The 14875-nt window shown below is 45.7% G+C and overlaps 1 protein-coding gene across 1 annotated transcript in view; it reads left to right on the top strand.

Moving 5' to 3' along the window:
• SUV39H1 (SUV39H1 histone lysine methyltransferase) overlaps window positions 1–14007 on the top strand; it is a 94017-nt gene extending 80010 nt beyond the window's left edge. Inside the window, exons 5-7 of the mRNA XM_085629620.1 lie at window positions 10947–11093; window positions 11469–11598; window positions 11959–14007. Coding sequence (XP_085485746.1) covers window positions 10947–11093; window positions 11469–11598; window positions 11959–12092 — 411 coding nt within the window. The 3' untranslated portion in view covers window positions 12093–14007. The remainder of the gene's footprint in view (window positions 1–10946; window positions 11094–11468; window positions 11599–11958) is intronic.
• The last annotated feature ends 868 nt before the right edge of the window (window positions 14008–14875 follow it).

Genomic DNA, 14875 nt, shown 5'->3' with positions numbered 1-14875 from the left:
CAAAATACCTCTCAATGCTAGACCAGGGCAAGGAGGCTTTCAAGGCGCCTGCCTCAGCAAATTGGTTAACCCTAAGTTTGAAAAAATATATAAACCTTCCACAAAAGACCCTAAATAGATTCAGGGAAACACCGTGCCAAACTCCATTGTCACTGCGGCAAGGAGGAGCAACGCCCACCCTGGCTTCTCAATGGGATACTATGGTGTCGAAGTTACAGGAAATGGTCTCTAACACTGGGGAACCCTGGGAGGAAATCTATGGGAGCCCCACAACAGAGAAGCACTTTCAAAAGAGGTTTTAACCTCTGAAGAACCACATGAAGGGGCTCTTAACAGGCCAACAAGCGCTAGGCGGCGGACAGCAATCAAACCAGCATTCTGGATACCAAGCATGGTAACGGCAGCCCTTTTGGCGCAGAGGAAGAGCCAGGGGACAAACCTTGAAAGGAGGAGGAGCAAACTCCAAGTGACTTACATCCACACACCATTGTGGGTGGCAGAGTAGCATACCAACTAGTTCTATGGAAAGCCATCACTACAGATAGTTGGATTTTAAATTTGGTACACCACTGCTATTGTATAGAGGTAATAAACCCCCAGCAAAAAATGGAAGAGGTTCCAAGGAACAGAACTCTTGCAATTAAGACAAGAAATAAAGGAACTCTTACAAAAATAAGCAATCGAGAAGGTTCCAAAAAGGTAACACTTCAAAGGAAACTATTCACCTTGCAACCAATGTAAGATCTCATGCTAAGACCCATCTTGGACCTCCGATTCATAAACCAATTCATTCGCACTCAGCATTTCAAGATGTCCGCACTGCAGGAGGTAATACTACAGCTAGAAAAAGGGGATTTCGTGGCAACAATATGTCTAAAGGACGCCTATCTATACATCCCCATGAACCAAGCTCACAAGAAAATACCTCCAGTTCTTCCACTAGACCACTCATTACCAATTCAAAGTCCTGCCTTTCGGGATAAAATCGGCACCTAGATTCTTCACAAAGTGCCTAGCAGCGGTTGCTGCATCCCTAAAAAGGAGAGGAATCCACGCCTATCCCTACATGATTTGCTGATGAAGGCAAATTCTAAGCAAAGATGTTACACACAGGTCAATCGGGTGATAACCACACTGCAAAAATTGAGTATTTCAATAAACCCCCCAGAAATGCATCAACAAACCCAGAACAAAAAAGACCTTTTTGGGAGAAAGATTAAACTCCAAGGTTGCACGGGCATACCCGACCCAAAGGAGAATACAAGCTATCAAGCAAACTCTTCTTTACCATAAGGGTCCATCTGACAGTGAGGACTGTCAAACTCATGGGAATGATAGCATCATGCATTCCCCCTCTTCATTCATGCACGCTTCCATGTGTACCCTCTACAAGAGTGGCTGTGCTGCAGTTGGTCACAGACCACAGGGAGTTGGGAAGATCTAGTTTAACAGAAAAGGTTCCGACGGAGATACAATGGTAAGCATCCAAGAACATGACACTAGGCACACCTTTCAAAATACGAACTCCCTCAGTGACAATCGTGACAGATGCGTCCCACAAGGGTTTAGGGAGCACATTCAGAAAACCTGAGGGTACGGGTCAATGGAACAATTCAGACACTATAAAACACATCCACTTCCTAGAGATGAAGACTGTGTTCCTTGGCACTGAAGGCATTCTGAGCCCACATAGGAAGACAGACAGTATTGATCCAAACGGACAATAACCTGACCATGTTTTGCTTTCACAAACAGGGAGGAACGAACTCATTCACCCTAAGCAAACTAGCTCAGGAAATATGGAAATTGGCCAATTCAAGGAAAATCAGCCTACAACCAATTCACCTGCTAGGAAAGGACCACACCGAAGCAGATCAATTCAGCTGACAGAACAGCAGTTTGCACGAGTGGGAGATAAAACACAAGAGCCTGCAACAGGTCTTCAACCTTTGTGGAACTCCAGAAATAGACCTATTCGCAACAATGGAGAACAAAAAATGCCATCCCTTCGCATCCAGGTTTCAACACCACATATCAAGAGGGAATGTCCGGTCACTAAACTGAACAGGGACATTTGCATATGCTTTTCCTCCAGTTCTTCTACTACAAAAGGTTCTGGGGAAAGCCAAACAACCATAAACCAATCTAATACTCCCCTCAATAGGCATGACCAACCTGGTACTCAAGCCTACTCGAACTGTCCAGGGGACAAATTATCAAGTTCAAGGCAGACCAGGATCTCCTTACAATGCAAAGGGGGCAAATCTTTCACCCAGAACCAGCAACGCTCAGCCTAGCAGCCTGGCGCCTGAATACATAGTTTGGACATTTAAACTTTCCGCAAAGAACAATGGGAATACTAAAGGGTGCAAGAAAAGAGACCACAAGACAATGCTTTGCATCTAAGTGGAAACAGTACACAATATGGCGAACAAAAAAGAATACCCTTCACTCCATTTCCACACAGGAAACAGTGCCCCTAGATCTTACACACTTGCTTGACCATAACATCAGCTACTCCATCCTCAAGGTGTACCTGACAGCAATTGTAGCCTACAAAAGGAGACATTAATGTAAATGTGTTTTTTTTTTTTTTCACAGCACCTGTCGTCAAAAGATTCCTTGAAGGATTCAAGAGAATTGCACCCCCAAGAAATGCTCCTGCCCCAATGTGGAGCTTAAACACCGTCCCAACAAAACAAATGACTGGACCCTTCGATCCCATGCACAAAGCAGAAGTCAAATACATGACCATAAAGACTGCCTTCTTAATAGTCATAACCTCTCTGACAAGTAAGTGAAGGAGTGAGGAGCCATACATGCAAATCCAAAAGGACAAAGTTATCCTAAGGACACACCCTCAATTCCTACGTAAGGTAGTAAGCAAATTCCACATGAACCAAAGCATACAGCTAGCAGTCTTCTTCCAAAACCTGCAAACACGGCTAGAAAGAAACCTTCATACCGTGGACGTAAGGGCTTTACTATACATTCTCCAACAGACAAACCGCTGTAAAAGTAATCCATTGTTTGTGTCTCCCTCAAAGTCCAACAAGGGGGCACCCGTGACAAAGGGGACAAATGCACGTTTAATTGTACAGGCAGTACAAGTATGCTATGCCTTAGCAGGAAAAACTCTACACACGGCATAGAGCCCACTCAACATGGAAAAAAAGGGGGCACCGCCGTGCCAATAGACACCCTATGTGCTGCAGCAACATTGGCATCCCCCACACACATTTACCAAACATTACTGCGTGGATATACAGATACCTAAGAAAGCTCAAGTGGTACAAAAGGTCATTCTACACCTGTTCGCAAAGTCTTCCTCATCTTACCACAATCACCCCAAAGAGGGGAAAACTGCAACATAATCTAATGCACAACATGTAAATCCACAAAAGGATTCATAATGCAAAACTTAATGGTTTCTTACCAGTAGGAGTAGTTTTGCAGCTTGAAGAGTTTTATGGATTCACATGCGATCCACCCATCTCCCCTCAGAGGAGGAATGCTAACGGGTGGGACAAAAGATCACTGAAACCAAAGAACTAACGCCTAAAGGCAACAGGATTTAAGACCTCCCCGAAAGAAAAAAGGGGGAAAAAAAGAATCCGAAGATGGCTACCACTCACAGGAACTTCCGGGCACCGTCTAACTTCACGAGATGGACCCAGCACCAAATGGTGGTAGATGTACCAAGCAAGAAAATCTATTCCGGACCTAACCACTAGATGGTGCAATAATGCACAGCATGTGAATCCAGAAAATTCAAGTTGCAAAGCTACTCCTACTGGTAAGTAACCATTTTGTTGTTTTCAATGACACCTCGGCATCCCACATCAATGCGTTAAACTCCTGCTCTATTAAGTTCACTATTTAAGTTCAAGTTACAGAAGCACATTGCCCCAGATCACTAAAGAATTAAAGTTAATAAAAACATCAAGAGCAGCAGGCCCGAACGGCCTGCCAGTGGATGTTATAAAAGTGAGTCCTTGTTTGTGGGCCTCTCTTTTATTTATATATATATATATATATATATATATTTTCCATTTCCTTTCCAAATGTTCTTTCAGAAGGACTAATATCGGAGCCATGGAAAGGCTCCATTATGCACCAGATTTATATTTTTAAAAAGGCCAAATATCTGATTCTCCACTTATAGCGTTCTAAAACAATTATGTGAAGCTTTTCCTCCTGCCCCTAGACCCCTCCCCACTGCTGATAAACCGTCCTGAAACATAACTTGGCTCAAACCCCTACAATTTGGAAAATAAGCTCCAAGTGAATTATTCCTAAACTAAAGTGGTTACATTTGGGAGGGAAGTTAAATCCATAAATTGGTCTTTCGGGGAGGCAATCTCGCAACTTGATATATATGTGTACTTTGGTGTTATCATTGACACCAAACTTTCCTGGCTGGACATGTACATTCCAGGAAGTAACAAAAAAAAACATAATTGGGAAAGCTATTAGGTTTGTCAAGCTCTTTGGAAGAGGAGCAATTACCCAGTTGGTCACAGCCCTGACGGCCAAACTTTTATACCATTGCTACTATATGCCTCACCAGTACAAGTTATGTGGATGTAATAATGCAATTGACTTAACACTAAAGTGGATAATCTAGAAGGACCTGCAATGTAATTTTTTTTGTTTTTTTTTTTTAACTGAACTTTGCATTGGGGCAGTCTAACACAATTTTCCTGACCTGTCTCAAGACTACCCCGTAAAAACCTATTAAAATAAGTTTAAGCAGGACTATAGACTGGAAGATCTATGCTCTTTCTAATCACCCACATAGCAACTTGACATTTTATTCCTACTCCGTCTGAAAACAACTGTGCTTTGTTTTTAACGTACAGGCAAAAACAAAAAAATATTTAAGACTTGTGCTTGCACGTTCTTTTGTATCAATTCGAAGGTACTTGAAACCCACACATAGGGCAATTGTTCAGATCATTAATGTGATTTTAAAGTCTGGCTATAGAACATATTTGTATCTGCCCCAATCTACAAGGTCGAAGATCTTGTTTGCGCAGATTTATTTTTTAACTAGGCAAATATTCGATCCACCAGAGAAGCAATCCATTGTTTTAACAATCCATCTATTAGTGCCTTAATGAGATTGTTTAGATCTCGTTTATAGCAGCCTGGGTTTTTAATTTATGGGACATCTATTAAAATATATATATTTGATACGCTGCTTGATACAGTGCTGTGTATCAAAAGAATGGAAGTTGTGTAGTTCCTTTTTTCGAAATTTAGAAGCAATTTTAGTATAAAAGGAGTTGATGAATACAAGAAACCTGCCTACTTAAGTTTTGTCGAGCTAGATGCTCTTGACAAAATAAGGCATTTGAAAGCTGCATTCTGTTGAAAGGTGAACTAATCAAATATTTGCTACCCAGAGGCCCATGCTGTGAGGGAAGGCAGCTATAGCTGCCCTAGTCATTCTGTTATTGGCCTGCAGAGCAGCCACCTAGAGAATGGTCCATACACTTAGCCTGTATTCTTATTTTGGGCAAACCCCAAAGTGGGGCAGATGGCCAGATACTACTTCACTGTTCCATTTGTTAATTTGTGCTTCCCTAATCTTGTCAACTATGACCTTTTTAAATAAGCCAAATGATTTACTCTGCTCACTTCTGCTCTGTCCTCCCCTAATATTGCTACCCTCAAATTATCAGTCCTTTGGCCCTTGATTTCTTTCCTATCCCATTAGTTCATGCAGTCTTTAAGCAGTGGCTCTTTCCCACAACACTAGTACAAGTGTTTGCCTAGGTGGAAGTGATTGAGCACACTCAACTAATCATGTCTTTGTTGCAGTAGTGCCTCTGGACAGAAAAAAACTAATCCTGTTAAATATCCTCCTGTGTGGTGTTCATGCCCTTCATTGTGAATGCTCATGTCACTGTTTCCAAGGGCTACGCCCTGGGGGCATTTGCATAGTGTGTGTTGGTGGGGGGTTCGCACAGCCCCCCCCCCCCACTCCCCCCCCGGGCTTACTAATGTCCAGGGACTGCCTTCTCTCTGGGGCTTCATCTTCAAACAATGCGACCCGCCCCACCCCTGTGGCTTTAATTGAATTCACATCCTGCAGTCCCGTGGATCACTGCCACCTCCCCAGGGCAATATTGTGGTGTGACTGACCATGTCATGAGTGATGTAATATGTGAGGTCATTAGCAGTGCATTCCGTGAACCTAGTTATAGTTAGCTCAGGTAACCAATTGCTGAATTTCACTGGTTTTGTACAGGTGAAATCTTAGGCTAACTAGAAGGTTATTTATATAGATAGAGGGAGATGGATGTGGAGGGAGATGGATGTAGAGGGAGAGAGAGATGTAGATTTATCACATTGCCCAGCAGTGCATATAACCACTAATTGAGTAAAATCAACAAAGATAAAAGCTCGGAATTTAGGGGGGGGTGCGGAGGCATTTACAAATGCAATATCATGGCAAAAGGGAAAATATTTCATTTGAAGTTGTGAGTAGTTCTGCCACTGATTCCATCTATGTTTATTATTTTGTATCTATTTTTGCAGCACCACATGCCTTGTACACCAGCTCCTCATCCTTTGCACAGAAATATGTGCCATTAGTCCACTTTGCTACTGTAGGGGGGCCACAGCTTCCCACAGATGACGCGCCATGTCCCTCCTAGCCGCCAAGAGGCCAATGGCAACAAAAGAACGTGTAACTGGAACCACCCTATCTTGGAGTCGAGCTTTATTGGTCCTCTGTTATATTACTGAGAACTGAACATATTTGTCAATAGGCAGCCACCAAGGGACGTCCAAACCATTTGTAACTGGTAACCCTTGGGGAAACTACTTCTAGTAAAGTCGAGAATTTGAGCCATCCCCCCTAAATGCCGAAGTTGCGTCAGCATCTGGATGTATCGATAAAGACGTTTAAGCTGGTGGGATGCGAAGGGAGGGGAGGGAAGGGGGGGGAGATGGCCAATGACCATTGGGCCATCCTGCTGTATATGCATTCATCATCGTTCACCTGGCCCACATCTTGTTCCCAGTTCTGTCTCCGTGGAATCAATGCGTTTAGGGCGGTAGTCACAAATGCTTGCTATAATCTGGAGGCTTTTCCCCCCTAGTTTTTGGGAGACTGGTTTTGCCTCAAGGTAGTTAAATTCCTGAATGCCTCTTACTTAGTTTGTCCTTATGATAGGAAAGGTCATGTTGCAGCTGTAAATAACAAAAAATGGGGTCTGTGGAGGAGGCTTTGATAATCTGTGCAGTGCTATCGCTTTTGAAACACCACCTTTGAGTGGGGAGTCAAGTCCATGAACGGAGATGGCGCCTTAGGTTTGTCAGAAGGGAAACCATATTCAGGTCCCAACTTCTACCCTCCATGGCAAAACAGTGAGCATAACTGGAGACCTGAAGGTCTGTAGAGGCTAGGCACCATCGGGTCTCTCCTCTGGTATGTCTTGGGTAGATTTCTGCCAGTGTACTTGTAAACCAGAGACCTCCTCCATACACCTTACATATTTCAGTCTACCTTGGGATGGAGATGGCCTGATTTTGGATGTAGAAAAGCAGGTCATTAGTGCATAATGAAGCTCTATCCTCTATCTGTATTCCAGACCATCCAGAGTCTCTACGAACGGTGGGTTCCAGTATGAGGGCACCCGTTGGAGGGAGGGGCCCCCCCTTGAGGGGGAGAGGGCAGCCCTCTCGCGTGCCATTCAGTTTGAAATTGCGCGGAGAGCATCCCGTCCACTCACTTGTGACCATGTGGAAGTGTACAGACTTGTGGAACGGGGCCCTCAATGCATTCTCCACGCACTCCACCCTAGATGCATCAACAATTGCCAGCTCTCGACGCTGAGCAACTCCCAAGGCCCATTCTCTTGTGGACACTGCAGCCGCACCTTCACCCACCTCCTGTGCCCAGACAACTACCGCCAACCCACCGGACGCCAGCGCACCCAAACCCCCCTGAGCTGCATCCTCCAAGATCCGCTCCTTGTACAGACACACAGTAGAAGTTTGGGACCACCTCAACACCCTCTCGCCCAACGTCTCCTTTCTCACCGAGACCTGGACCAACACCAGCTCTGCAACTGCCATCCCAGATGAGTACAAGATCCTGAGGAAAGACCGCCCCGGAGGAGGCCTCGCCATTGTCCATAAAAGCTTACTCCAACTGGCAGCCTCATTTTTAAACTACGCCCTCCCACCCCCATTGGAACACATCGATTTCGAGATCCAGCCCAACACAAGAACGACACTCCGGAACACACTGCTACAGACCACCCGGCCCCAGTTCACAAACACCATCGCAGACTACATCACGCCCTTGACTTCACGGACTACATACTGCTTGGAGACACTCCACCACCCTCCTAGAGAACCTCCAACATTGGACTGAAGCAACTCGTCTCCACACACACCCACACAGTGGGACACTCGACGCCCCTGCCCCCTCCCTTCCCTCCTTCGCCGGAGGAAACTTCGCTTCAATCGCACCACGGAACCACCACTGAGTCCACTTCTCCTTCTCGAAACCCACCGCACACAAGCCGATGCCACACCTGCTGCGCAGAAACTGGAGCAAGATCACTGAAGAGCACCTCAGCCGCACTCCTCCCCCCTACCTCAACAGACGCCAACACAGCAGCCAACTACCTCCACCAATGGATCTCTGACTGCGCCAAGACACTCTTACCCCACTCCCTCCCTTCCCAGAACTATGACAGACAACACTAAAGCCACCTGGTTCACCATGGACCGCCGAGAATCCAAGCTCGCACGGACCCTCTACAGGGCTGCCACCACAGCACATCACCAACTCATCAGATCTACGAAGAGACACTTCATTCAGGACAAATTCAGGACAAAATCCTCTTCAAATCCTACAACTCCAAGGAACTCTTCACCATCATACAAGAATTCCACAGACCCCACAGCGAAACCACCACCGACTCCCCTCCCAGGACCTCTGCAATAAACTCAGCTCCTTCTTCCGCCACAATCAGGAGACACTACGACCACTTTGACTACCAAGGCACCGGCCCAACACCATCCACCAGCTATGCCACCCAGCCGACCCTACTCACCTGGACCCCTGTCCCACAGAAGACATCGCAAAGACTATGAAGAGCATCCACTTTGGAGGACCCACTTACCCCTGCCTGCTGCCCATCTTCCTCAGGGCCACCTCCACCATCGCACCGGAACTACAACTGACAATCAATTGCGCCCTCGACATAGGCATGTTTCCCGGCGACTGGGATCCCGCCGAAGTCCAATCCCTCTGCAGACCCGACAGACCTCAAGAACTACAGGCCCATCTCTCTCCTCTGCCACCAAAGTCATTGAGAAATTCGTCAACGCCCAGCTACCACACTTCACCGAGACTGCCCTCCTAGCTGCCACTGATGACATTCGCACCCTCCTAGATCATGGCCACACTGCAACCTCTCAGCAGCCTTCAACACCGTCTCCCACCGCACACTAGCTGCCAGACTCCACGATGCCAGCATACAGGGAACTGCCTTAGACTGGATTCGCTCTTTCCTCTCTTGCAGAACACAAGGAATAAGACTCCCGTCCTACATCTCTGAACCAACAGAGATAAGATGCAAATCACCTCAAGGATCCTCCCTCGGGCCCATGCTCCTCAACAGCTACGTGGCGCCCCCCCCCCCCCCCCCCCCCCTTGCAACCATAGTTGGAAACCATGGACTTTGCATAGTATCCTATGCCAACGACACCCAGCTCATCCTCTCCCTCACCAAGGAACCCGACATCACCAGGCAAAATTTGCAGGAAGGAACGAAGGAGGTCTCATCCTGGCAGCCTTCAGATAAGACCTGGCTCTTCGGAGGACCCCGGAGCTGCCTTAAACTACATCTGGACATGCACTCAAATAGGCACTTGAGGTTTTGACCAAATCCCGATTATCCCCTGTACGTTTATCTCCTTGGATTATTGCTGCTAGGGCAATCATTCATTAATAATTCAGTGCGGCGTGGCCGTCCGGTGTCTGTTTTTGGCTTGCAAGGATGAATGGGTACGCCGTGTGATCTGCGCTCCAGTATGAAAGTCGCCAACACGAGGCAGGGACATTGGCAGCTAGCAGTGTGCCCGGTTTATGATGCTTCTGGATGGGGAGGTCAGCAGTACTTCACCAGGCTTCGAGTTGGAGTCCCCCATGTGGCGTCGCAGAGCTGTGACCAGCTGAGACCCTGAAATCATCAGTGCTGTGCTCTCACTGCAGCGGGTATAGCATGTGCTTGGGTGGCTTGGTAACCACTTAGTGCTGTATGTTTTCAACTACTATTCTTGGGAGTCCCTCATGTACCTCTTGTAAACTTACTCACATACCGTGCAAAGCGCTCCGATACCTTCAGGTCTAGCTAGTTCTATATGAAACTAAATAATACACTGCAGTCTCTGCGTTCGGATTCCCCATTATCAGCATGGGGGTCTGTAGCATGACATTCTCAATAGAGCTTCTATCGAGACATGATGTGAAATCCTGGTGGTCCTTTGTGTCCAATTAAACTGTCATTAACACCCACAGTGTGTCTCCCTGTGTGTGTCTCACTGTGTGTGTGTGACTCTCTCTCTGTGTGTGTGTGTGTGTGTGTGTGTGTGTGTGTGTGTGTGTGTGTGTGTCCTCCCATGTGTGTGTCCCCATGTGTCCGTGTCCTTCATAGCACTATTACTCCAAATCCAGATTTTTGAATGTGGTGAAAAAGTCATTGTTTGATCCCAGTACTGAGATGCCCTCCTTAATACACTTGCTTCTTGTCAGTCTGACTAACGGACTCTTTTGTTCCACTTTAAATGCTTTCCCCCTGTTCCACGTCCCAGCCTGAGGGGCATCGTCCCTCTTACTATAGACCATAACTCTTCTGCGCTCGCGGTCTCTCTCCCTTCACAGCCAATCCTCATGCTTGTTTTTCTTCTCATGAAAGATCATCACCTCCGAGGAGGCAGAGCGCCGGGGGCAGGTCTATGACCGCCAGGGTGCCACGTATCTCTTCGATCTGGACTACGTGGAGGATGTGTACACAGTGGATGCGGCTTACTATGGCAACATCTCCCACTTCGTCAACCACAGTGTAAGCAAATTAGAAGGCATTCCTTTCTTATTGGGGCCATCTGTGACATCATACCCCGAGGGTCCTTGATGTAACCTGGCGGGTGGGTGTGCTTTGACACAACTTGTTGGTGCCCTCACCATTGATTGGGTGTTGGGGGTCAGTCTTACAGGTGCGGGATAGCTTCCAGACTTGACACAGAAAGCAACAGTGGTATGTGGGTTGAGCTGAACAATACCACCCACTTTTTGTTGTGAAAATTGTACTGGATTAATAATTAACTTTCATATAAATAACGAGGGGATGCATGTGTTTAATTCTGGTTTGTGAGGATAGTCTTGGTGGTTTTTTCCGTTCTTTCTGCTTTGCCTTTCTGATCATGTCCTCTTTCCCCAGTGTAACCCAAATCTCCAGGTCTACAATGTCTTCATTGAAAACATCGATGAAAGGCTACCTCGGATTGCATTCTTTGCCACACGCACCATCCGCCCCGGGGAGGAGCTCACCTTTGACTACAACATGCAAGGTATACAGTCACACGAGTGGCGAGGTCCTGTTAGAGTGCATCTTGGAGCTCTGTTAGGATGTTGAGTTTTCAGGAGATGCTGCATGTCTGCTCCAGTAGAAGCTGTGCATGGGGTCCTGCTTTTAACAATTGACGTGCATTGGTAATGTGTTTCACTACTCGCTAGCAGGTATGATGCATGTTCCCAGGCGAAGCGGTTTGCTCGCTCTTAGCTCATGCGATGTTAGGGCCATGAGTGAGGTGTGCTAGCAGAGGAGTTTACAATACTCCGGACTATGGCTGTGCGGTTGTAGGGTGAGAGATGGGTGGTACTTTTAAGTAGTTTGGTACTAGTGTTCCTTTCTGTCACCTTGTCTGCAGTGGATCCCGTGGATGCTGAAAGTACTCGGATGGACTCCAATTTCGGACTAGCCGGTCTGGCGGCGTCTCCGAAGAAGCGAGTGCGGATAGAGTGCAAATGTGGGACAGAGGGCTGCCGGAAGTACCTCTTCTAAAAGACATCAAGGGATGCACTTTCTTCAGCCCAGCACAAGAAGTTTTACAGCTCTTTTAATTCTGGTTTTTATTTGTATACTGCGTTAAAGACAGACTGGGGAAGTTAACTTGTGGATGGAAATTACTGGCCATGTCTGAATAGAGGCTGGAACATGAGTTGTGGTATAAAAGCATGTGCCTGCAGCAAAGCCATAGAACAGCTCTCCTGGTTAAACCATTTTGCATCCCACTCTTGGTTGTTCTGTGGTTCCCAATGGAGGTGGTGCCCTTTCCTTGGTCACTTTAAGGCCGTACGCCACAATGTTTTGATGCTCCCCGTCCTTGATCGTTTGAGAACTGGAGTTTGGTTCTACCCTATCGAATGGTTTTTACAATTTTTATATTCCCTTTTTTTGTCTTTCGTTTCTTCTTTTTATGAGGTGTGGCATCCCAGTTCTGTAGCAGAATCCAACTTGCTGTGTCACGATTCTTGGCTAGTAAACGTGTCATTCCATAAGGTATACAACTGCTGCATCTCTCGTTCTAAGAGCGGAGGTGATGTTTGTGTAGTAGGGAGGAAGTACTATATATGTAGTCTTTATATCTATTCCAGTTGAATCTGTATTGGAATTGGGGGGGGGGGGGGGGGATATTCTCCAGGGAAACTGCAATAATTACCCGAGATGATCTGCAACCTTGCCAGGTATGTGCTTTCTCTTGTCCCAAAATAGAATGGCCCTTCTTCATGGGGAATTTCAAACAGCCACATTGCTCTGTTGATCATATAGCGCCTTACAAAGTGGAACCTTTGGAATGGGGGTGCGCTTACCTGGGTGTATTTTGGAGGAAGACTAGATTCTTTTACTAAAGCATCAAGTGACAGGTGGGTAAGGATTCAGTTTTTTGTTTATAGTTGCTAGGTGTCTTATGAGAACTGTAGTATTCTGGTAGGGTGGCGTTTGCAAGGTAGCCAGAAATGTCTCTGAAATGATTGGTTTGTTATTGCGTATGCCAATGCACATCAAACTAAACGTAGCTGTCCCCTTAATGTGGTAGCAGGTCATGTGTTGGTCCTATCGCTTAGCCTTTGTTCACCACTTTGCCAGTTTTGAGTGGACTATTGCTTAGTGACCAGAGTGAGACCATATATGCATTAGTGTGCGCTTGATGAAGCTGGAAGCCTCCTTGGTTCCGCTGTGATTTCATCTGTTGATTCCAGCAGTGCCCCAGTTTCCTATTTCCTGTGAGTGGTTAGCCCATATGAATAAGGGCTTGCTACATTGTGGCATACACTGCCAGACCTCATGTCTGTCTTGGAATGTAAATATGTATGTGTATTACCTCATTTTTGTATATAAAATTTTTACAAATTTAAGACTTGAACAGGAATTAGGAGCAGAGGTGTTTTTTTTGATTTTATATTTTTTCCTTCTTTGAGGTAGAGGTTTTCTCTCCTCCCATCCTTCTATGCCATGTTTTTTTTTTTTTTTTCTATAATTACCTCTTCAAGTGCTCTTAATTTGAAGCGAGTAGATGGCTTGTGCCCTCCCACGTAGGCTGGTATGTTTTTTTTGTTTTCTATTTATACATTATCGGATGTGCCACTAGTGTGTAACGCTACTGATAGGTACACAAAATAGATGCCTGAAGATTAACACCGGCCAGATTAATTTACAAACTTGGGAGGCTTTGCAAGAAGATTGAGTTGCTCTCAATGGGAGCAGTTAGTTTGTTTTAAAGGCAACTAAAATGACAGTTATTTGAAAATTATCTTAATCCCATTCATGTTAAGGAACCTGACTTAACAAAAGGAGCACGGACCCCTTGGTTGTCCCTTTCCACAAACAAGCTTTTGGGTAGCGCACCTAAAAGCCATACAATTGCCAGTCTCCGTTTCCGTTTATTTTTATTTTGAATAAACTATACTGAATTTTTTTCTAATGTGTCGTATTCTTTATTAGTCATAAAGTGCACTCAAACGTGACATGTTTTTTTTGCATTTTTTCTCTTGCCCTTAAGATGTGTTCTTGGTATGTCCATTATAATAATCCTGCAAGGAATTTGATCCAAGTTCTGACAATCACTCCCCATTTCATTTGAGCAGCTATGACTACTCCTACTTTCTGTGGTGCTTCGAAGCTCGTATCATGCTGTACAAAATGTTAAACTTGCAAAAACTGATGCTGTAGCTATAGACTGTGGGGTTAAATTACGTCGGAGCAGGACATAAGTAAATCATCAGGAGTGTGTTTAACTGTAGGGGAGGACTGGAGCAGGAAAGTGTCTTGGTCTGCACGCTTGCTTCCCGTCAGTCCCATTTTCTATTAAATGTCAAGCAGTTAGACCAGCAGGTTACCGTGGCAAGATGAATGAAAGGTGGAGGAGGAATTGACTTCTGGATTATTCATCTTTACTTCTGTGTTTTTAAAACTCAATTGGTGTTTTGCTGCATGATTCATTTTCTGGATTCACATGCTGTGCATCTATTCCGCCATCTAGTGATTGGGTCTGAAAACATGCTTCTCTCGTGTGTGTGTTTGGGTTGTCGACCACTATTTGAGGGCAAGTCCATCCCCTGTGTGACGTCAGACAGTGCCGCGGAAGTTCCAGTGCGTGGTTGCCATCTTAAGATTATTTTTTTTTTTTTTTTTTCCTCAAGTCTGGAAGTACGACGGATGAGCACAGAAGACTTCCTAGTAATGGGGGGGGGGGACCAGAATAGCACTGAACACCTAAAGCCACTGGAAGAATTAACAGAAAAGAGGAGCCTTTGGGACCTGCCGGTGAAACCCATGTGGCCAGA

The sequence above is a fragment of the Triturus cristatus genome, chromosome 10 (assembly GCF_964204655.1).
Source record: "Triturus cristatus chromosome 10, aTriCri1.1, whole genome shotgun sequence".
In the NCBI taxonomy this organism is placed as follows: Eukaryota; Metazoa; Chordata; class Amphibia; order Caudata; family Salamandridae; genus Triturus; species Triturus cristatus.
Note: the sequence above shows the minus strand (reverse complement) of the source record. Positions and strands in the feature narration are given on the sequence as shown.